The sequence below is a fragment of the Cercospora beticola genome, chromosome 2 (assembly GCF_033473495.1).
Source record: "Cercospora beticola chromosome 2, complete sequence".
NCBI lineage: Eukaryota > Fungi > Ascomycota > Dothideomycetes > Mycosphaerellales > Mycosphaerellaceae > Cercospora > Cercospora beticola.
The window spans coordinates 3,685,090-3,707,477 of NC_088936.1; the positions used below are offsets into that span (position 1 = coordinate 3,685,090).

Consider the following 22,388-nt stretch of genomic DNA (forward strand, 5'->3'; position numbering starts at 1 on the left):
ATGAGCATGTAAGATCTGGTGCATGTCTCGAGGTCGCAAAGTATGGAAGAGGGCCAACAAGGAGAAGTGTCCCAAAGAAATCTTGCAACGAGGACATGTTGAAGGCAGTCAGTCGAAGCTACTGATGAAGCGGAGATGATAGGCTGAGCTCGCGCACGCATGTACAGCCATACTCTCAAGCAGTGTCGTTGATTGCTTAACAGAGCACTAGCTTGTATCAATCTTAGCCTCCTTTGTACACTCCTCGCTGCTGCGCTCTTTTTCTCCAGATTCAAGAGCTCAAGATATTGTCAGGTTCATTTACAGTCTTGTTTGGGTGTATCGTGGTGCTGAACTTTGCAGGCAGCGACACCTCAAGTAGACCGAGATCGGAAGACAACTCAGATAATCTGGTCTTATATCCGGGCGGTATAGTGAAAGCATCACCTTCTGTTAACGACTGAGCATCTTGATCTTCGCCGTGCAGCTTACAGGATCCTGAGATGACAACTACAGAGTTTGTTAAATGGAAAGACCTCCAATACGGATATTCTTAAGCATACTTACAGGTCAGGAGGATATCGGAGTCATGACTCGTAACCACTTCACCAGCAGAAATACCCGGAAGAAGTCGAACGACACTCACAGTTGCAACTCCCCTAGTACCATCTGCCACACCAGTGTCACAGCTCTCAAATCCAGGTATCCGCCATGGCTGCCAGACCCCCTTCTCCGCAAGGCTATGCACGAACCGCTGTGCTTCCCACTCCCGTTCCGGTCGATGCGCTGTCGTTGGAAGCTCCATATCATGATCTACCGTCGTCATATGCTCAGCCGGGACACCAATCTCAATAACTTGCAAGTTCTCTGAAGATTCCAGTACGCGATGCCGAATCTTCGGAGGCTGGGTGACACAATCGCCTGCTCGGAGAATGAAGGGTGGACCCTGGTCTTCGTAGACCAAGCGTACCCATCCTTTGTAGCAGTAAATGAGCTGGAATCCTATTGTATGATAGTGAACTTGGTCGGGAACTGGTCCAGCGTCCGGAATTCGAATATGAGATGCAATGATCGCGCCCCCTAGACGAGATGGTATAAGATCGCGGTAGTGCATGCCTGCTCTACCTATGATCCAAGGAGCATTGTCCTTCAGTCGACGGCAAATGAATGCGTGCTGAGTGGCAGGTCGTGGAAATTGTTCGTCTGCAGAGATAAATTCGACATGAGCTCCAGAAGGTGATACACGCATAGGGACTTCTGGTACATTGTGGCAGAGCAGACGTATAGTCGGCGGTTGTGAAGAAGCTGCTCTGTCCAGCCGTAATCGGAGCCCATGGCCACTGAGTATAGCAACTCGAGGATCATCTGCGGGATACTACATGAAAGATCAGTCATACATGCTTTATGTGAATTTTTCTGACGCAGCCTTTATGATTTGATTCAACCTACAATCTGATCCATTCGGAACTTTAGAGGATCGCCAGTCCAGAACTCGACATCCTGAGAGATGTGCTTGGAAGGTAACAATATTTCGGCTGCTTCAATAACTAATGTCTGAGCTGGTGAGCTCTGCGTGTCTTGACTCATCTTGAAAACCGGAGACTTCGTGAAGTCAGAAGAGATTGGAACTATTTCCTTGAGCCGAACTCGAAATCAACCGTCTCCGAACGATCTCAACGCTCTTAACAAAAACTTCGTCTGCAGATAAGTACGTCATAAGAATTCTACGCGGCAATCGCGGGCTGAAATACAGGCTGTCAAATCATCTGGCATGCGTCTTACGCAACCCAAATTTCCAACTGAAACGGCGAGCAATGGTATCTGAAGTTGAAGACAGTAAAGGACAAGGAAGAGCGAAGGCAGGTGTGGTAGAGGAAACTGCCAAGCCAAGCACGGACTTCGGCATCCACGTCGCTTCCTCACTTGCCGTGTTGTTGCAGACTTCTGAGCATTCATCAAGAGTGTGCTACAGCATATCAGACATTTCGAGCCGACAAGATGCGCTTAGATGGCCCGGTGCGATATGCTCTTCAACCCCGGTCTCGTACACATTCAAGCTTCAGAGCGGCCTTCGGAGCAAAGGAACTTATCCTTTGGCACAGCAGCACACGAGGAAGACAGAATTCGGGACTTCCTGATCGAATTCTGTCCCAAGTGGCCTTGAGTCAGTCAGTATTCTCGTGAAGTTTTCGCGACAAGTCGTGATGTGGATACAAATTCGTCAGCGAAAAGGTTTGTTTTCAACTCTATACACACCACAACGCCATTTCATGCATCTAAAGTACACAACGTCACAGCTCTTCTCTTGCCAGAGTCGGACACCCGATTCTTGTCGGGGCCATGGGTTCCTGGCCTTGGTCGTTGCATCATATTCCAGCGTGTCGAGCGCCCTCTTGAGGCTCAGACTCCAGCTTGGCTTTGGCCACCGGAGCAGGACTTCTTTAGCAGCTGCTGTACCAGCGACCGCAGACAGCTGGAAAGATACCACCAGGACGGCGTTGGACACCCTCAGGTGGCGATGGAAGCCACGGTCTAAGAGGAAGCGTTTCTGGTTCTTGCTGTGCCTCCTGCTGTGGCTCTGCTTCACGCTTGCAGCCACTCCACGCTCCAATACCGCAGACAGCGAGTCTTGCAGTGCCAGGTGGGAACTTCGACTCATCGACCTTGAAACGTCCTTCTGGAATCTCCAAAGCCTCAGCCTCGGCCTCAGCCTCAGGCTCTGGCCCAGCTTCGGCCACCGGCTTTGGGCTACGCTTGCAGCTGCTGTACCACCTTCCACAGACGGCCGGGAACGCAACCATGTTACCTCCTACACCAGATCGCTGTCTGAGACCGAACGGACGCTCAACCTGGGTCTCGGATTTTGGCTCCGGCTGAGAGTTGTCCTGCTCCTGCTGGGCGTCGCGCTTGCAGCCACTCCAGCCGTATCCGCAGGCAGCAGGCCTGATACCACCGCCAACATTGCCTCCCTTTGTTTCTTGATCACGGAAGCGTTGGATAATCTCATCGAGCGAGCCTCGGCTGGAACCAGTGTTCTGGTCCGATTGACGAGCCATGATGGAGCCATCCTCAGCCTATCGTGGGAAGTCAGCAAACGTCGTTGTATGCAGCGTTGGAGATTCATCACCTCTGGGTTAGCTTCACGCTTGCAGTTGCCGTAGCCAAAGCCGCAGACATCAGGTCGTATCGTTCCAGGTGCGAACTTCACTTCCTCTGGGATTCCGATACCACTGTCAGGAACCTCGTTGGACCGACGAGCCAAGATGGTGCCATCCTTGGCCTTTCGTGGGAAGTTAGCAAATGTCGTTGTATGCAGCATTCAGGGCTCATCACCTCTGGATCGGCTTCACGTTTGCAACCGCTCCACGCACCGATACCGCAAACAGCGGGCCGAATTGATCCAGGTGAAAAGTTGAATCGGTCCTTAGCACTTGGAATTTCAATACCGACATCGGGAAGGTCATCAGATTGACGAGCCAAGATGGAGCCGTCCTCGATCTTTTGCGAGAAGTCAGCAAATGTCTTGAGTAATGCACCCGGGCCTGTCATGAACTTACGTTCGCTGCTGGTTGAGCGAACGCTGTGCCAGCGAGGACAAGCGTAGCAGTGAGTGCGGAGTTGAAATGCATTTTGAAATGTCGTTATGAAGCGGCCAGCGCTGTATCGTGTAAAAGAAATGAAACACCAGGAACTGAAAATTTGAAAGACTTGCTGATTCTGAACAACAGCAGCCCGCTGCCACTGTTGCTTATATGCTTTTCTGCATGATGCTCTTGAAGACACAAGCCGCTTTTGCCGGCCGACTAAGCACCCCGAAAGATGTTTACTCACTCGGTCGATTGATCGTGAGACGACAGAGGTAGGACAATTGACTTGGCATTCTCCACGATCTTGGTAGCCAGCCATAGTGCCTTAGGGTTGGGCTCCACATGAGAGACACTTTCGCCGACCTGTGCGCTACTCGTTTTCAATACGCATCTCTCACCTATGGCCTCAGCCACTCTTGCCAAGGCTTGCAATAGATCTTCCGAGTATTGACCTAAGTCTCTGAATGATGTATGTCAGCTTGGCGACAGCCATGATGCAGGTCAGCCTCTGCGTATTGCGGAAAGACTACCAATGACAATCGCTGTAGGTCTACAAAATCGACCCGCGTGACGTTCTAACGACATTTCTGACAGTGAGAAATGTATCGCTTGGCAGTATCCGGAGAAACGTGGCCAACAGATGGTACCGTATGGGCCTACTGTAGATGATCTTTCTTGCCCTAGATACTATAGCATTTCGCCGAGGGCTTGAAATGAGAAGACATTGATGGAAGACTTCGTGTCCACATAAGCCGTCCCAAATTCGTAAATAGACGGTCCATCTCGACAAAATTCCGAAAGAGGGTCTGAACCGTACCGGGCGTCCAGCGTGAACTTCGGCTCCTTAGATCATCTTATTTCTTCGAGATCAGGGAACTGTAAGGTGTTTGTAGAATTCGGGACATGAACGTCAGAGCCTCGTGCGGCTCATTCTACTGTTCGTGAAGAGCGTTTGTCGAGAAAGAGGGATTTGTGTGACGTCTGAGAGCGAGCGCGGCAAATCTGCGCGTCGGGACGTTCAAGAACGCTTGGGCCTGCGGCTCCAAGATTCCATTCCCTATGAGATCCGGTTCTGCCGTATCTACTTCGCCTCTCTTCCAGAATGAGGATTGAGACAATGTGGACTCCACAACACCGGCTCCGAAATGAAGTGAACTTGGTGTAATGATTTGCGCCTGTGTTGTTCAGAGCTGTGTAGCCCCGAAGAGGAGAACGATCATCATCCAGTAGACGCAATGTTTTTGAGGTAAGTGTTCGCGGCTCTGGAATATACAAGGCTCAGTGCAGTTGCTGGCGATGAAATCTCAAATACTCTGATTTAGCTTGGTCTTCTGGTCTCAGTGTTGCCGTCCTAAGGTCAGAAGATCAGCTATCCTGAGCAGAGAGGCCGTAGCTCCTGCTCGAAGCATGATTTGCTACGCCTGTTGCGCAGGCTAGCTCTTTGACTTCACACCCACTTTTCTGATCAGGCTGCAATAACTGCTTCTGGCCCGTGTGCGTGGTCTATCTTTATGAGCTGGATCCATATAATTTTCGACTCTGCCCACCAATACGCAGAGCTGCTGTCACGGTGGTTCCTATACGGAGCCGGATATGGTTCGTGAATGTATTCCACAGAATCTATAGGTCGTTCCCTGCGCTGCGCCATCCAGCTTACCTTCTAGTCCCATCGGGACCGGCCTGACATTGCAGAGAGTCAGCCAACTGTGGCGAATGATCCGGATGCACCCTCATCCTTCGTGATGAAGCCGGACCAGTCAATGCTGTACTTGTCTAGTATCTGAGAAATGGGTCATTTGGATGTAGTGTTTCCGGACGTTCTTGTCTCGAAAGTGTGAGAGATGCGGTGCAAAACAAGAATGCTAAGGATGTGGATGGTATCGGCACGTGGCAGCAGCTGCAGAGTTCCGTCATTTCCATCGGCAGATCGGAGTCAGTCCTGGTGATCACGCGAGATAACAACGCTTAATCTTTAGCGGTGATCACAAACCTGCATCCAGCCCGTGCCGAATTGTGTTGTCCAGCGCAGGTATATGTAGTGAGCACGGAGGGGCCGGCAGCGAGGAGAACGCTACTAGACTCTAGCCGACGACGCTCCCTAGACCATCGCCCACTATGAGAACGAGCATCGAACGCCTCCACTACGCGGCCGCTTGAATGAGACATGCCGGGGCAATAGCACGAATGAGCGGATTCCTCGACACGTCCATGCCGTCGTAGCGCTTGCGCCGACTACAGAACGAGATGCTGCTCGTCCACCAGGCCGGCAGCGTCAAGATTGGCGAGGTGGTGCGGTACACACTCACTTACACCCCCGGCAACGATCGCATCCTCCCCACGCCGAAGCATCTGCACCTCAAGGTCAAGAACACGTCTGCCATCCCCTTACGCGCCGCGTGGGTCCATGGCCCGTATGCTCTGCATGTCTCGGCATATCCTGCCACGTTCAACCCGCACTGCAAGGTCGAGAATCCCAAGAAGGATGGCGTGCCCGAGTACGAGCCGATGGTGAAAGCAGGAGGAAGTTGGTCGACGAAGTTAGTCGTGCCAGATGAGATCCGAGAGACCGGTGCCGATTTAGGGAGAAGGAGAAGCTACCAGCAAGGGCAAGAGTACAGTGACAAGGAGAAGGGCAAGGTGACATGGATCATCGAGATTGCTTCCCAAATATTGTTCTCGAACTCTGCTTCGGTAGGCTTCGAAGTACTGGTCGGGCGGGACGAAAGAAGCCTGGAGTTGGGCTTCGCCGCGGTAGCAGCAGCTGGCCACGGAGCACCCGCAAATATCAAAGAGTTGCAAGGCGAGAAGGAGAGGAAGGAGGCTCGACGAAGAAACAACGTGCAGTACGAAGGCGTCTACTCCAAGGCTGTGAGATTGGTCGTGGAAGACACGGAGACGCTCTGGGATAAGCCGCAGTTGCCATCATGGGATAACGACGACGATAAGGAGAAGAAGAAGCGCAAGTCGCTCAACATAAGGCGCAAGAGTGAGGATGTGGGTATCAAGGAGGCAAAGGATGACAAGCCCAAGAAGAGACGGAAAGTGCATTTGGTCATTCTCACACATGGTCTGCACAGCAATCTTGGCGCGGATATGTTGTTCATGAAGGAGAGCATCGATGCCACTGTTGCCCAGGCGCGAGCAGACGCGAAGAAGCGGAAAGAAGAACAGCGCAAGAAGACAGATACTTCAGGAGCAGATAAAGTCAAGTCGCAACAGGACGGCGATGATACAGCAACAGCACCCTTGACTGGCGGCCAGGACGAATTTAACAATGCACCAGAAGACTTAGAGGATGACGACGATGAAGAAGAGACAATCGTGAGAGGCTTCAACGGCAATGCCGTCCGCACAGAGAATGGAATACAGTACTTGGGCAAGCGGTTGGCCAAGTACATTCTGCGCTTCACCTATCCCGATCAGCCATTCCTGCCGATTCACAGAAATTTAACTCGCAAGTTCACAGACACTTTCACAAGTGAAGCAGAAAGAGCGAAACGAGATGGAAAGCCAGCGCATCAAGGCAGCAGCGTTGCCACACCGAGAGATGCGAAGAGAGCAGAGGATCTGCCTTACACGTTCACCAGCATATCGTTCATCGGCCACAGCCTTGGCGGCCTCATCCAGACCTATGCAGTTGCATACATTCACAAGCACAGTCCGACCTTCTTCCAACAGATCAAGCCGGTCAATTTTGTTTGCCTTGCTTCTCCAATGCTGGGTTTGAGCAACGAGAACCCAATGTATGTCAAGTTTGCGCTGGACTTTGGCTTGGTAGGGCGCACAGGACAGGATCTTGGGTTGACCTGGCGAGCTCCTACAATAGCGAACAAAGGCTGGAATGCCATGGGTAGCATTTTCATGAACAATAACACGCAAAAGGGCAAGGAGGATGCACAAGCTGATGCCGCCGCGAAACCTTTGCTGAGAGTATTGCCCACTGGCCCGGCGCACCAAGTGTTGAAAATGTTCCGCAATCGAACAGTCTACTCGAACGTCGTCAACGATGGCATTGTTCCGTTGCGCACCAGCTGCTTGTTGTTTCTCGATTGGAGAGGCTTGGGCAAGGTCGAGAAGGCACGTCGCGAGAACGGCCTGATCGGCACAGTGGCAGAATGGGGCTGGGCTGAATTGACTGGAGCCAACTCCACGGCACTCGTACCGAATGGGCAAGCTGAGAGGTCCTGGGAGTCGGAAGACGACAGCTCGCCAGTAAGGGCTGGCCAAGGAGATGCCGTTCCGCAGCCTGCTGAAAACGAGACCACGGAGGACAGCAAAACATTGACAAATCGCCTCAGCTTCAACGAAGAAGACGGCAATAAAAAGACTTCAAAAGCTGGGCAGTCAGTCACCCCTCCTGCTGCATCAGAAAACAAAGGCGTGCTATCAACCATGATGAGCTGGTTTGGTGCGAATACTACATCACCAAAACCGCCACCCCAGACCAAAAAGACCAGCAAGATCTTGCGAAGAGGCCAGACGATGAACTTGTCTGCGGACCCCAGCAGCGAAGACGTATCACAGGAGCCGGCAGCAACGACCACGAACCCAACTATACGCCCACATCTGCACAGCACGTCGTCACATCAGAAGCGACCTGTCGCCACCAGAGGGGACAGCATAACGAATCCAGAAACAGGCGAAGTTGTGGCGCCGCCCAAGACATCCATCTTCGAATCCGCGGGCGACATCCTGAGCCCACCTCTGCCGACCAGACAGTGGATCTGTGACCCCAGCGTCCGGGCTCGCACAATCTTCCACGATCGAGTGTACCACCCAGAGGACATCCCGCCGCCTCCAACGAAGAAGACGAGCAGAACGCACAGTCGTCAGTCCAGTGTGAGTGCTCGGGACGGCACACTCAGTTCTTCAACCCTTTCCATGACATCGAATGATACTACCACGACCACTCAGTCCAATGCTTCTACTACTACCCTTACAAATGGAAGCACCGACACCTCTGGCATGAAGGTTGAGGAGAAGATTGCCCGCGCTTATCATCGCGATCTTTCGTGGCGCAAAGTGCTCGTCCGTCTCGAGCCAGACGCGCACAACAACATAATCGTGCGCCGGATGTTCGCGAATGCTTACGGCTGGCCTGTAGTCAAGCACTTGTGTGACACTCACTTCGCTGATACATACGCTGCCCGAACTCGCGACGAAGACGAGCCTGCCCGCGAACGTGCCAAACCCGCCAATGCGCCAATCAGCAGTGAACACGGCGAGCAGGTCATGGAACAGACCAGCAAGCCGGACGAAGTAAGACCACGCACGAAGAGCGAAACACGAGAAGCCCGCGATGAGCTCGCCGCTCTGGCCGTTCCGCAGACGGGCGTCGATAGATCGAACTCCGCGAAGCGCAAGTCCGCTTCCTACTCTTCCGTTGGCAGCGACGGTTCCTCCGGTCGAAGAGAAAGCGCCGTCTGGGACGATGCCCTCTTCGAGACCTCCGACGGCGAAGACAGCGACGCAGTCGACGAACGCAACCTCGTAGCCAAAATTCTCAACCCCAACTACGTGCCCAAAAAGCCCGCACCCGCACATCATGGCTCTTCCTCTTCTTCACAGACACCAAAGCAGTCAACACGATCTCCTCCACCAGAACCGATCCAGACATACACAGATGGCCACCGAGGTCTAGCACCGTACTCGCCAAGCTCGCCGACGAGTCCAAGATTCCAATCTGCGTCGGAAGTGAAATCTGCTAGTCCTAAGAACGCAACTGCGAAACCTACGTTCAATACTGCGGACCTAGAGACGCCGACGGTTTTCTCGAATCGAGCCATGGTCGAAGAGCCTACGCCGATTAGTCCGACAAGTCCTACGACTGCTGCGTACGGCAATGTGGGGCTGGGAAAGAGCGTCGAAGAACAGATCACTTTTTCTCCTGTGGCCACGCCGAAAGGCGAAGCCGCTGCGGATGGCAAAGGTAGCAGCAGTGGACAGACGTTGGAGAACGAGAGGGATAGGAAACCGAGCGTAGACTGATCCATTGGTTGCTGCGACAGCTTCAAAGCTTTGGTGTCGCGTTTGTATTATTGTATTATTAGGTTTTATATGTTCTGTTCTTCATTTGCGTCTGATGTTCGCCGTGCATTGTTGTAGCACAAGGTTCGATAGACTGAGATACCCGTGGTAGATACCGCAACGTATGCATAAATCACATACAAGGCATCGCTGTCGACACATCCTGACATGTTGTCCTGTTCTGCCAAGCATGCATGGCGACAGCCTGTAGGTACCATCGTACTCTTTCTTGGCCTCAGTTGCTCGCTGCGCATTTGCCCAGAAGAGCCATCGCTCGTATCGTGCGGCGGATACGATCTGAGACTTCATCCCCACTCTATTCCTGATCGCGAGCCCTCTGACAAATTGTACCGTTTTCCAATAAAGGAAGTATCTTGCTCACTTGAGCAAGGACATCGTTGATCCGGTGCGTTGCGGTCGCCAAGGGAGCGCATCGTGCATCTCGCATCGTGCACGCAAGTTGAAAGGCGCCGTTTCTTCCGTCTCTCACTGACTACAAGATTCATGAGGAGATTGCAAAGCCAACTTCCCTCCTTTGCATGCAGCAAATGAGTTGGGCTGTACCGGGCAACAGGCTCATTCTGGACCTCGAGCTCCAGGGGAGAGGAGAAACATCGAAGTTAGGGCCTCGGCAGGCTCGCTTGTCAGTTGCGACATTTTCCCAGCACTGCCCAGCAGGACCCAGAAATGCATGTCGTGGCTTGCATCACAGGTTTTCCCGTATGCGCCTAAGCGAGATGCAAAGACGAGCTGTCAAAGGTCCCAAGCAAACAAGCACAGCCTCAGGGAAAACTGTGATGCGTTGCGCAGCGGAGGACCGCGGAGGCCATCGCTTGGCAGTGGTTTCGTCGTCCGCGGACACGTCTGCTTGAAGACGCATCATGGATAGCGGAACGAATAGGCAGTGTTGAGCGCGAGAGAGATGGAAATCCTCTCGCGCGCGGCTTCAGACCTCAGCTCCGTTTTCCCATTTCGTAGGCTTCTTCATCGTCCCAGTCAGCACCACCGCCGACTTTCCGTCCAACGAGGATACCAGTAGCGGTCAATCCCACAGCGACCAGAAACCAGCTCTCGAACCAGCCTTCGACGAATCGACCTTCCAAAGGCGCACCCAGTGCTTCCGAGATGACACTGCTGACTTCGGCAGGCAAGTTACTTCTCAGCAACAGCGCCGAACTGATCACATAAGTGCCTGCGATTTGAGAGATGATCAGAGGTAGGCTCGTTTGTGACTTCTGCAGTAAGCTAGGCGCGAAGCGGGAGAAGAGCCGGAAAGTCTGCAAAACAGCGTTGAAGGATGCTAGAAGCATGATACCGGAGAGGAAGAAGCTGATCTGGCGCGCCCAGGCGTCGCGGTCGAGCTCGCTATCCCAGTGAGCTGTCACCAACGCTAGAGCTTTGTTGATGGGGTCGCTGGTGGCGAAAGAGTGGTTTGGCTGCCACCATTTTCGAAGCGAGGATAACGAGGTCGCAAAGATGCGATAAGCACAGTAGATGGCGAAGCCAATGTTTAGAATGTTGAGAGCCTTGCCAGCCTGTGTCTTGGAGCGCTCCTGATCCGCGTGTCGAGCTCGCAAATTGGCCAGAGAATTGGAAAGTGTATACCGCATTGTCTCCAGACCAGAGACCTCCATGCGCAATGCCTTCAGTTCCGACGCTTCGTTCGACCCGCGGAAAGATCCCATCACCCTCCCCACGAATCCGCTCTTCTGCTCCGATTGTGAGGCATCAGTTGTCATCTTCCTCTCCAGCGCTCGCACCCTGCTCTGTTTTGCTGCCAGCATGTCCTCTGTAGCTGCCAATCCTGACGCTTTCCTCGAGATGTCCGTCTCTTTTACCGGTGTGTGCCTTACGCCAAACGTCTGCCACAGGGATGACACAGCCGCGAAGCCAGCCAATGAAGCCATGAGCGAGATACCAATAATTCCAACTCTTTCCAAGCAAGCTTCCGAGAATCCGTGGTCAATCTCACTGTGTCCCGTCTCCGGGTGATGTAGGGTATCCCGCAGAATTGACGCTTGAGGAATGTACCAAAATGCCAACAACCAGAGCTTGAAAATGGCCGATCGCAAGAAATGCTGTAGCCATGGTCGTTTCTTTCGCGTGGAGGTGGTATCTGATGAGGAACCAAAGAGGCCTTTGACAAATCCGTGAATCTCCAACGCTGGCGTCACGACCAGAATCAGAACAAGCAGAGAGGTCAATGTGACTTTCAGTGCCAGACCTCGCGCTGCTGGGTTCAAGGTATCCGAGATCTCGAAAAGCAGCAGTTCGATCAAGACTGCGGAAAGTCCGATACTAGCAGAGAAGACCCACGAGGCCAGTCTCTCTCTCGAAGGGCTCCGCAGCTTCTCTTTCCAAGTCGCAGTCGCGGGCTTGGGAGCAGTGTCCTTGCTGAATTGCGGCAGGCCATCGTGGCTATTCGAATTATTGCTCGCAAGGAGTGGAAACAGCTTATACTGCGCGACGTACGCTGCAGCGAGCCACGTCAGGATGAAGGGTATGGACGAGAATACGATAGTCGAGGGTGGGACGGAATCTAGGCTGCGCTGCCGAAGATAGGACGGTTTGCAGCTGTCGCAGTCGGCATCGGCCGAGGGTAACATGGCGCGTGCGGAAGCAGTAGCTCGATGTTGGTAGTGAAGCTATGGGACGCGGTCGTGTTGGATATGCGTGTCCGTCATGGGCGTCCAGCGGGAGAGGTGATTGTCGTTGTCATGGACGAACACTGGAGGCAGGAAGTGGATGGGGAGGCAACGCGCGTTTCATGAAAATCCACAGCCAAACGTTCCCGCGTTCGCGAAGGCATGCGCATGCGCGCGGAACCAAACTTGCTGCAGGCACTTGCCGACAGACCGCGGCTGGCGTCCCAGTGGCGCGGCGTCACCCCATCGTTTTCGCCTTCGTTCAGCCTCCAGCCATGTCGCTGTCGTCTAGAACATCCAGCTGTGCAGCCTACCATCTATGGTAGCGGGGATCTTGTGGGGAAATGGAGCTGGAACGACTTCGGAGACCTGTCACCGACAAGCGATTAAAGAGATGCATTTGGGTATCGGAAAGAGCAATCTATCATCAGAACAGAGCAAAGCAACGCCTCCATCCCGCATTTCACATCATCCTAGCCCAGAACTACTTTTCCAACTCAGCAGACTGATCGCGTGAGACGCTTGACTGATCCGAGCTGCCCTTCCTGCTGTTGTTCTTCGAGCGCTTGAGCTCTCCATACACCATCGCGAGTAGGTATGCCAGACCCATGATACCGGCGCCGACACCGTATCCGATCTTCGCCGCTCTGGATTGGTTCGTGAGCTTCAACCCGAGACCGCCATTGATAATGCCGAGGATGATGACAATACGGCCAACAGACAAGTGGAACCACGATGCAGCAGTTCGTCCTCCGACCTTCTTGAACATTTGGTGGTGAATGATACCGAAAATGGGCTGCGAAAGCATCAAGCCAAAGACCACAGTTCCGATGATCGGGTGGGCCTCGCTCCAGTAGTTGTCCTCTGTGGCATAGTACGCGCCTAGGCCAAAGGCAATGATGAACATGATCAAGCCGAACCACTGAATGAGCTGGTGGACGAGAACGGCCTGCGAGAAGCCACCAATTCGGATGATGATACCACCGATTGGAAGGACGAAAGCGACTGACAGGCACGCGAAAACAGCGTGAGCGATGAGGTAAGAATCAGATGGGCCGGTCGCCACGCTGCTCGAGCTCGTCGATGTCGTTGCATCGACAGCTTGCGCGGTGAATGGATTGACTGAGCTGCCGCCCTTTGCTGATGTAATGTCCCAGTTGAATGCGCCATGTCCATCGTGGAACGAGATGTCTGCCGATTGCGAATCGTCCTGGATCGGGCTGCCAGCCTTGACAGCATAAATCCATGTCGTGCTGCTCTGCGTGAAGTCCATACTGCCGCCGTCCCAGGTGTTGCAGCCACCGCACCTCACGTTCGCAGTCATAACGCCATCCACGACGCCGGAGCCTTCCAGAAGCTCCATATCAACAGCGTTGAATTGTGGCTCGACGTGACCTGTTCCAAGTCGTGGTGAGATGGTGACGTTGGTACCAGCCGCATTCTGGTACAGAACGAAGATGTGGGCACCAGCCATCTGGTTTCCTTGCCCAAGCGCGACATATTCGTAGGATGTTGCAGGCGCTTCGATGCGGAAGAAAATATCGCCGGTGTTCGAGCTCGCCGTGACTTCTGGGACGTTGAGTGAATAGCAAACGCCAGAGTCGGAGGTCGGGCAGGTTCGAGCAACCTGTGCATATGCCATTGACCCTAGTGGATGTCAGTGTGATGTTGCTTCACACGGTAGAGAGGACACACACCTTGCAAAAGGGCCAGCGCGGCCGTCTTTGCTACCGAGTTCTTCATGATGGTAACGGATCGCCAAGTGGAAAGTGACGGGCCAGAGAGAAGAGAGTTGCGTCAAATGGGAGAGAGATGTACTTCGCTTATACCTGGGAGGAGGTTCTGACGTTTAGGGCGAATGTGACAGGCTGACTGCCAAAACTGCTCAAGCCTCAATGCATACCTGGACCCTGTAGTGCCATGCCCATAACGCGGTCTTGCTGCCCTGGTCAGTCTGAGGCTTGGCTCGTGTTGTCTCGGTTGAGACCTCGGCGGCCACGAATCTTGGGTTTACATCGGGGTCCTGACAAGGCGCATGCGATCGCATTCCTCTGACATGAAGAATGCCACACCGCGCAATACTTTTCTTGTCCGCATTTGCGACGATGGCACCATTGTGAACGTGTCGATCTGACGACGGCACCAAGCCCGGCAATATCTGGTCCAATAAACGTTCGGCAATGCTGTTATCTAGCAGAAGCCAAAATCTGATGTGACTGCCAAGTCGACGAGCTGCGTAGGCTGAGTTGTGCTTCTTCCAACAAAACCTCGTCTTGCTGTTGTCTGACGATTACATTGCTCGACTTCCAATTGGGTCGCCTTGAGTTTGCTGGGACGCTCTAGTCAGCATGGGGTTGGAGAGTGTTCGCACACAGCTGTGGCAGGGCACCCAAGAACAACAGCTCTCTGCTCCACGTGTAGCCGCGTTTCACCATCCCCAGAGCACCGGGGCCGGGGCAGGCGGTAATCACGAGAAAAGGGCAGATTCGTGCCTTGAGCAACGATGAGAGAGGTCTCCAAGCGCCAAGCGCGTCTGGGGACTCGTTGTCCGCTGCGCCTCCGACGCCTCGGACCTGGCTTTGTCAGTTTTGAGTCGAGACCGTGGACGTCCTACCGTGCAATTCCGCGCACTGTGATGATGACTGTAGCGTCAACAAGCGAGCCCAAGACAATACTAAGGTGCTCGAGGATCGTGGCGCTGCGATGCGCGTTCCTGGGTTGATGATCTCGAAAGTGCGAGTCATAGTCATACAGCACTTCGGAGTGCTTTCCTTCGCGGTTGAGTGCGGATGATGTTCATGGACAATGTTTCGTGAAGCCGACTAGGAATCCCATCATCAGGAGGCCCGAGCACAGTGCCCCAACGAGCACAGCCCGTACGTAGCTGCACAAGCGGTGTCCTCAGCTCTGAAAGCGTCGACCGCTATATCGAGCGCGTTTTGGTGCACTTTTAGCACCAAATCGCCTTGGAGCCAAGCATGACATGGCTGGTCGCTGGCGCGGACGATTGGCAGGCATGATCACTGAACGCGGGGCGGGCGGCGATCCGCGGCGTCTCGTTCTATGCGTCGTGTCGGTGTTTAACATGTATGCGATGATGCAAACAGGCCGGCGAATGCCAGAATGTGAAATGGTCAAATTCATGAACTGTGTGAAGTGAGACGGCGATGGCGGAAGGAGGATGAGCGCAGCAGGTCCAAATGCAAGGCTTGGCGTCCTGACGCTCCTCCTCTCCCTCCGAGTGCTTCTGTCACAGTGCTGCGAGCACGACATGCCCGAAGCTGTCTCTGCAAAACACCGATAATGCATATTTCATCACCATCGCTATCGTTATGAGTACGCATGTACACATGTATCGGTGGTGCGAAAACAACAGCCACGAATAGAAACGAGAAGAAGAATCGGAGAAACCGCAAAACTCAATGCTAGCCCCATGCAAGATGCTGTGCCTCACATCAGCTTCGCTCAGACTGCCTAGCAAAGCGCTCGCGCGGCTCTACTCTTCAACACGTGTACACATGGTGCGCACGCAAGATCTGTCACCTTCCGCAGGAGAGGCTCCCGGAGCCCTCGCGGCAAAGACCACGGAGCTGGTAGACCAGGGCAAATGGCAGCTGTGCAATGATGGCAAAGGTCTCGAGCGCGGTTTCAAATTCAAAACGTTCAAATCCACTTGGGTGAGCACTGTCTTCGGTCTGGCGTCTATCCGGTTTATGCTTACGATCGGGCACAGTCCTTCATGAATACGGTGGCCGAAGAGTGCAAAAAGCAGAAGCATCATCCGGAATGGAGTAATGTCTACAACAAGACGCATATTCGATGGACGACGCATAATCCGGAAGGCCTCTCGAGCAAGGACACATCCATGGCCGAGTTCTGCGACCAAGCGGCAAAGGAATTCAACGAGCTAGATGTGCCAGCAGATGAGTGCAGGTTAGGGGCTGATGGGAAAGTGGCAGCCGGAGACTGCTGTACGCCTTCCAAGAAACTATGAATAAGACCTCGACGAGTTCAACAAGCGCCCCGGCGAAAAATCTAGTAATGGATTCTCCTATCCCAGGCCAATACAGCAATTTGTCTCAGTTCACTTAAGTTGTGGCACTCTCATGGCTCGCTGAACGATACAATAGGACTTCCGAATTTCATCCGAAATTGCGCAGCGACAAGCGTTCTCAAGGTCAATACTGATCCCAAGCCTTTACCACAGGTCACGGGTCAGTAGTACGGCACTTTATCCCTTTCGTAAAGCCTGTAGTCGTAGTACGCAGTCGTACGGCGCGCTCCGGACCTAGGTGCATGGCGCATCTCTTCAGCTCAACTCCTGCAAGATACCGGGTGACAATAGGAGCTTCTGAAGGCATGGGTTTTGGAGAGTCTGCCCTCCCCGAATATCAGGCAAGTATGCATGAGCTCCACGTCCGAGGCCGCGCTGCGTTGCAAGGAACTGTACATCGATACTATCTCCCAATAGACCTGCGGTCTTCGCGGGGCGTTGTACATTATGGCAGCGTGAGAGCGTCTCTCTCTCTCGCACCTGGCTGGCTGTACCTTCGAGACCGTCCCGATGCCGAGAGGGAAAGCCCTAGGATAATTGCGCGACTAAGTGGAATTCACAGCGGTGCGTGACGATGTACCGAAGTGACTTTGGTGTCTGTAGTTGCCTGTGAGAAGGAAGCATGCTTCCTAATTCAACATTTCGCCCACCTCACCTCACATGGCTGCAGAAGTTTGCTCCCGCGCGGGGAAGCGAGAAGGAAGCTTCTCACGACTGTTGCTCGAGGGCTGACTGCGCCTGCGCCTTGCCACCAAGCGCCACACAGCCTGCATGATTGAGGGACAGACAAGGCTGCACACAGCTGCGCACTTCATTACACTGCTCGGCCGTCCTGCTAATGATTTCGTTGAGTGGCAGACCACTGGACACCAGATCCACTGGCGAACACTATGTGGTTGCTAAACAACCAGTCCGAGAAGCTCGAGGAATGGAATGAGCGCGACGAAAACCTCCAATATGGCATCCTTTCGCATACATGGCTACGCCGATCGGCGGGAGAGGGAGAAGAAGTGTCCTTCGCAGACATGGCTGACCTCGCCGTGGCAAAGCAAAAAGCCGGTTGGCGCAAACTGGAGTTCGCAATGAAACAAGCTGCGAGCGATGGGCTGCAAAACGTCTGGGTCGACACGTGCTGTATCAACAAGGAGAGCTCTGCAGAAATGGCAGAAGCGATCAATTCTATGTTCCGCATCTACCAGAATTCCAAGTTTTGTTACATCTACCTGGATTGCCATATGTCAGAGATGCACGATGAAGCACAGAGGATGACGGCTACCAGCGTCGCCAATGTAGTCTCGGCGTCTGCACCGCCTTTAGTCCATACATCGACATCGTCACAGCACGAGGAGCGCGTTTCAGAAGCTGGCGCTGACATCAATGGACCAGAACAACCGCAGAGTCCTGCAAACCCTCGCAGGACAGAGACTGGGTCCAAGTTGGACGATGGCAGCGAGTTACATTGTCTCGCGAGCGTGAGCAATACGAACGCTCCGGGGATCGAAGCAGCGCCTATATGCGGCATCACTGCTTTCTTCCAGGAATGCAGGTGGCTCAAGCGTGGCTGGACTCTGCAGGAAATGATTGCTGCCCCACACGTTGTGTTCTTTGACGCTTCAGGAAAGTTCGTTGGGCCTCTCGCAGGTCTTGTGGATCAAGTCTTAGGCATAACTGGCGTTCACCGCGACATACTTGTCCGTGGACGTCCGCTCTCGTCGTTTAGCATTGCGCAACGCATGGCGTGGGCTGCAGACAGGAAGACTACGCGAATTGAAGACCGTGCATACTCCATGCTTGGCATCTTTGATGTCAGCCTCCCAATCATCTACGGGGAGGGTGAGCGTGCATTTCAAAGACTCCAAGAAGAGCTCCTCCGGGTGTATAACGACCACACTATTTTCGCCTGGGGCTATAGGACCTCGCCCTCCCGTAACACTCGGATGGCCGGGAATGCTCGGAGTAATCTGCTTGCTCCGTCCCCTGATGCTTTTAGGGATCCAGCGTGCTCCAAGATGACAGTTGCTTTGAGCAGCAACAATCAGAAGCAGTACGAGATTCTTGGCAGGTCGGTCCGGTTTCACCTCCCTGTCCTGGAATTGTCCAAAAAAGATATTTTCGAGCCAGGCGGGAGCTACACAGCAGTGCTCAGTTGTTGCTTCGAGGATACCCGCATCCGATTTGTCGTTCTTCATTTGATTTGCGAGAACTCCGGAGAATTCACTTGTAGCTCTGTGGACAGTTTTGACGCTTATGAGGTTAGAGCTCACTGCAGCAGCCATTACATCACCGTAATACGCGAAGCAGGTCCGAGGCGCGGTGACCAAGCGCGACAGTCTGTTGACCGCGTTGAAAACCTCTGGGTCCGCTGTGCCAACAACAAGAACATGCGGAGACCAGGTATGTTGGTAAAACGCGGACATGGTCGCATCGTGGTGGATTCGGAATTGAGAACAAATCTACCCCATCGACCGATGATTGATGAAAGCAGTTGGGACAACGCCTCAAAAATGTTTCGACTACCTTTGACGATTCCAGGTCTACTCCCCGAAAACCAGTACACGACTCCTGAGAATGCGCGAATATATTACGACGGTCACTTATCCATCGAATTAACTGGTACCCACTCGACGGTAATCGAGGTCGACATCAGGATCATCCCCCGAAGTGGGCCGGAAGGCTCATGTGGATTCACCAAAAATTCATCCGTGTTCATCAGGCAGAGTAAACATACTGGCAGTCGAGATCAAACTTGGGGTAAATCCTGTAGTCTCCCTCTGCAAGAACGCAGTTTCCTGGTAGCGGATGTGTGCACCGTCAAATTGCTCTCACAAGACTTCTGGCTCCTCGAGTTCCACATATTGGCCGGCAGATCAATGCCTTGGTTGGACTACCGTAAACTGAACCTGTTCTGGCTCCATCCTTGGGTCATTATCTTCTCCTGCATTGTAACCATTCCCGTTGTCACTATGACCATATACTCGATGGTTCTGAAAGATGAAACAAAAAGTCAGACACAGAAGCGCGCGGCGACCATTATATTGGGCGTTGTAGACGGGATTGTGGCGTCTGTGCTTATGATTTATCTCTGCTGCCTGCGTGTGCTCAATCGACGCCTCATGACCCGTGAAGACATTTTGTTCCGACCGCGCTATAAAGCGGGTGGTAGCAGAGTCCAAAACTCTACAATGATATTGCCATAAGTGGTGAGATCCGGAGAGAATCACAAAGATGTGCAGTAGCGTACAGAAACACGAATGAACCACGTCGAATGCACCATTCCAATCACAGCTATGAGAAAAGCATGAGGTATTATATCGTCATAATTCGAGACGCTTCTCACCGTCTCCCATTCATTCCAAGCTAAGAATTGTCTCTAGATCTCCCCACTATATTGAATACTCAATGTGCAATTTAGGAGATGCTACCTAATCTCCGCATGTTAGCTCTCATCGCTTGCAGACTCCTCTTTAATCACAATTCTGTCCTCCCGTTTCATTTTTGACTGCGACTCATGCATGCTATCAAGCGTACTCGGGCTTTGCGACGATGTCGAGTTGTCGCAGACAACCTTCGCGAGCCTGCGAAGCTCCGGCACTTTTTGCAAGACCGAATTGTCGTCGTGCACAATAAGGCGTTCCAATTTGTGACAGCGGACCGGTATCCGCCTCAAGAAGCACATATACATGCTCTTCAAAAACACGGACTTGTGTTTGTCGGGTGGAACCAGAATAAGTTGGCTAAGACTGGGCAAAGCTTCCAATGCTTCATCCAGGCGGATCAGCTCTCGTTGGTAGAGATCCCATGCTGATATACGTTGACCGTTGGAATTTGGACTCGTGTTGAACAATGATGAGAGGTCGACATCCGTTAGTCTGAGGGTGAGGAATCGCACACGTGTGAGTTCGGAAGACTCGCTACGATCAATCCATGCGAAGAGCTTTTTCTGAGATGCGAAATGGACTGGCCGTTGGTATAAAATTGATGAGCTCTCCATGTAGAGTGTCCGACAAGTGTGAAGAAGGCTAGTGTCTGCACTTGCACGTAAGGTTTCAGTCCAGATCCTGATGCGAAGCTCGGCGGGCAGATCAAGCAAGTTGGTTTTTCTACCTGCTGATGTGACAGGTTGGTCGGATTCCTCTGCAGGATGGACTATTGCTGACTGCGTACGTTCGATGTTTGGTGATTGCACTTGGGCTGGAGAAATCGCTTCGTGGCCCAGTGGCATGATCAAGGCACTGAATGTTCAACTGTTGTCTGCATGTGTTCGCTTTGGTGGAGTCCGCAGTGCGGTGGAGCATGCAAGTCGATAAAGACACTAGGTCCTTGCCTGCAGCAGGATTCGTTTTGATAGACCGGGCATCCCTACTCATATAGCTTTGCTGCTGCAGTGGTTACCTCATACTCCACTGCAAATTGACTCGCATCTCTCGGACCACAATCTTGGGCGATCTTTGCATTCGGCAATCTTCCGAACCAGGAGATGATGAGCTAGCGTCAGTATCGCTCAAAGCTATCCTACATATTAGCTCCAACAGGCTGAAACCAATAAACAACGAATCCCCAAATGCGACCCACCAGAAGCGACCGACTCGAGTAGGACGACGTCAGTGGGCAAAGCTCTGATAAACGCCATGCGGATGCCAGGAAAGGATAAACACGGAGCTGGACATGCATCGTGGTCATCAAGTGGCTGTTTTGCGGCCACAGTGCTTACAGATCCCAGCGAATCGCGAGAAAACTCGCAAGTCCGACGCCGAGGACGTTCAGAGGCTGCCACGAGGAAAGGTGTATGCATCGCGTGGCATGCTAGGCACAGACATGGTCCCAATTTCCCACAACACTAGCACTGGCTTGTGCTTGGGTCGTACCGGTAGCATATCACGTCGACCGAGCCTCTCCGACGACCTTGTGACAAAGTACATCGTCTCAACACGAGACATGAGACGCTCGGCGGCACTGCCAACGTGCTGCACCGCAAGATGCACATTCGGAGTGGTCACTGACCAGCTCTCCCGAAGCGGCGACAACGCGTGCAGTCGGTCAGGGATCGGTATGACAGGGCCGGAGACGACTTGCAGGACGTCAGTCGATCACAACTGCAGCCTCACCAACTGGGATAACCGCGTGGCCGCCTCACATGCATTGGGCCTGTGAGACATTCCCATCCGGGCGGATTGTGGAACACCGAAGATGCCCTCTTTGTGACGTCCAAAAAGCGGCCTTTGCGGAGAGTCCTGGGGATTGACACGTTTTTCACAGCCAGTGGACGACGATGTCAGACTTCGCGTGAGTCCGCTCGTGCTTGAAAGTGTACGCGAGAGCGGAACCGAACATGTCCGGAGAGAAACGCATATCGACAAGTGGATGTTCGGTTGGAGATGAGCCAGGCCAAGCTTTCGACCTTCCTTCCTTCCATGTCGATCGACGCGTCGAGCCACAGCAGCGCCACCTGCCACACTTCGACGCGTTCTCGACTTCATCTCTTGTCTTCTGCTACACAAAGCCCTAACGGCTTTCACGCCGCCATTTCGCCGCTCTCGCCGGATCGACATGAATACATCAAGATGGAGACAATGAACCACTCTTGCAAGCACATGCAACCGCCATGGACTTCCCAATCAAACATCAAGCACGCCAGGCTCCCCACTGAGCCATTCCAAGTAGAACAGGCAATCGCCACCGGCGAGAACGCCTTTGTCGACGCCCGCAAAGCAGCTAGCCGTAAAGACGCCGCAACAGCAAGGTGTAGCGAAGTGCAGCTGCAGAGAAGCTTCCACGCGCGTTCCAATCCACGTGGAAATCAAGCAAGCTTCACGCCGAAATGAGCGATCGACAACCCTAACAAAGAATTCGGCGCGAAATAGCTCCAAGACATACATAATCCTGTCGCACAGTAGTCGGTTAGCAGAGCGACCATCATTCTTCAGGCTGTATTCAGCCGCCATGATTGTCGTGACATGTGGTCTCCTTCCTTGTCCCCATGGCACGAGGGAAATCGCGTGGCAGCCACAATCAGTTCTGCTGCTGTACTACAAAGGTATGAGACGGGCTCTCAACGACAATTTGCACTTCACGTCCCGATCCAGGCCCGCCATGACC

At 53.2% G+C, this 22,388-nt stretch overlaps 7 protein-coding genes across 7 annotated transcripts; 3 read left to right on the top strand and 4 right to left on the bottom strand.

Annotated features, from left to right (window-relative positions):
- Positions 1 to 271: 271 nt before the first annotated feature.
- Positions 272 to 1,566, bottom strand: RHO25_003369 (uncharacterized protein; the record flags this gene model as incomplete). The annotated part of the gene is made up of 3 exons (XM_065602391.1): positions 272 to 489; positions 547 to 1,354; positions 1,429 to 1,566. 3 exons carry the CDS (start codon positions 1,564 to 1,566, stop codon positions 272 to 274), a joined length of 1,164 nt encoding a protein of 387 aa, XP_065458463.1.
- Positions 1,567 to 2,420: 854 nt separating this feature from the next.
- On the bottom strand, positions 2,421 to 3,608 carry RHO25_003370 (uncharacterized protein; the record flags this gene model as incomplete). Its single annotated transcript, XM_023598876.2, has 4 exons — positions 2,421 to 3,053; positions 3,107 to 3,259; positions 3,313 to 3,477; positions 3,537 to 3,608. The coding sequence occupies 4 exons, from the start codon at positions 3,606 to 3,608 to the stop codon at positions 2,421 to 2,423; spliced, it is 1,023 nt and encodes a 340-aa protein (XP_023455542.1).
- A 2,202-nt stretch (positions 3,609 to 5,810) lies between these two features.
- Positions 5,811 to 9,554, top strand: RHO25_003371 (uncharacterized protein; the record flags this gene model as incomplete). Its single annotated transcript, XM_023598877.2, has 1 exon — positions 5,811 to 9,554. One exon carries the CDS (start codon positions 5,811 to 5,813, stop codon positions 9,552 to 9,554), a length of 3,744 nt encoding a protein of 1,247 aa, XP_023455543.1.
- Positions 9,555 to 10,546: 992 nt separating this feature from the next.
- Positions 10,547 to 12,199, bottom strand: RHO25_003372 (uncharacterized protein; the record flags this gene model as incomplete). The annotated part of the gene is made up of 1 exon (XM_023598878.2): positions 10,547 to 12,199. One exon carries the CDS (start codon positions 12,197 to 12,199, stop codon positions 10,547 to 10,549), a length of 1,653 nt encoding a protein of 550 aa, XP_023455540.1.
- Positions 12,200 to 12,722: 523 nt separating this feature from the next.
- On the bottom strand, positions 12,723 to 13,981 carry RHO25_003373 (uncharacterized protein; the record flags this gene model as incomplete). The annotated part of the gene is made up of 2 exons (XM_023598879.2): positions 12,723 to 13,885; positions 13,936 to 13,981. The coding sequence occupies 2 exons, from the start codon at positions 13,979 to 13,981 to the stop codon at positions 12,723 to 12,725; spliced, it is 1,209 nt and encodes a 402-aa protein (XP_023455707.1).
- Positions 13,982 to 15,678: 1,697 nt separating this feature from the next.
- RHO25_003374 (uncharacterized protein) lies at positions 15,679 to 16,232 on the top strand (the record flags this gene model as incomplete). The annotated part of the gene is made up of 2 exons (XM_023598880.2): positions 15,679 to 15,915; positions 15,972 to 16,232. 2 exons carry the CDS (start codon positions 15,679 to 15,681, stop codon positions 16,230 to 16,232), a joined length of 498 nt encoding a protein of 165 aa, XP_023456412.2.
- Positions 16,233 to 17,182: 950 nt separating this feature from the next.
- RHO25_003375 (uncharacterized protein) lies at positions 17,183 to 19,489 on the top strand (the record flags this gene model as incomplete). The annotated part of the gene is made up of 1 exon (XM_023598881.2): positions 17,183 to 19,489. The coding sequence occupies one exon, from the start codon at positions 17,183 to 17,185 to the stop codon at positions 19,487 to 19,489; it is 2,307 nt and encodes a 768-aa protein (XP_023456413.1).
- Positions 19,490 to 22,388: the final 2,899 nt, after the last annotated feature.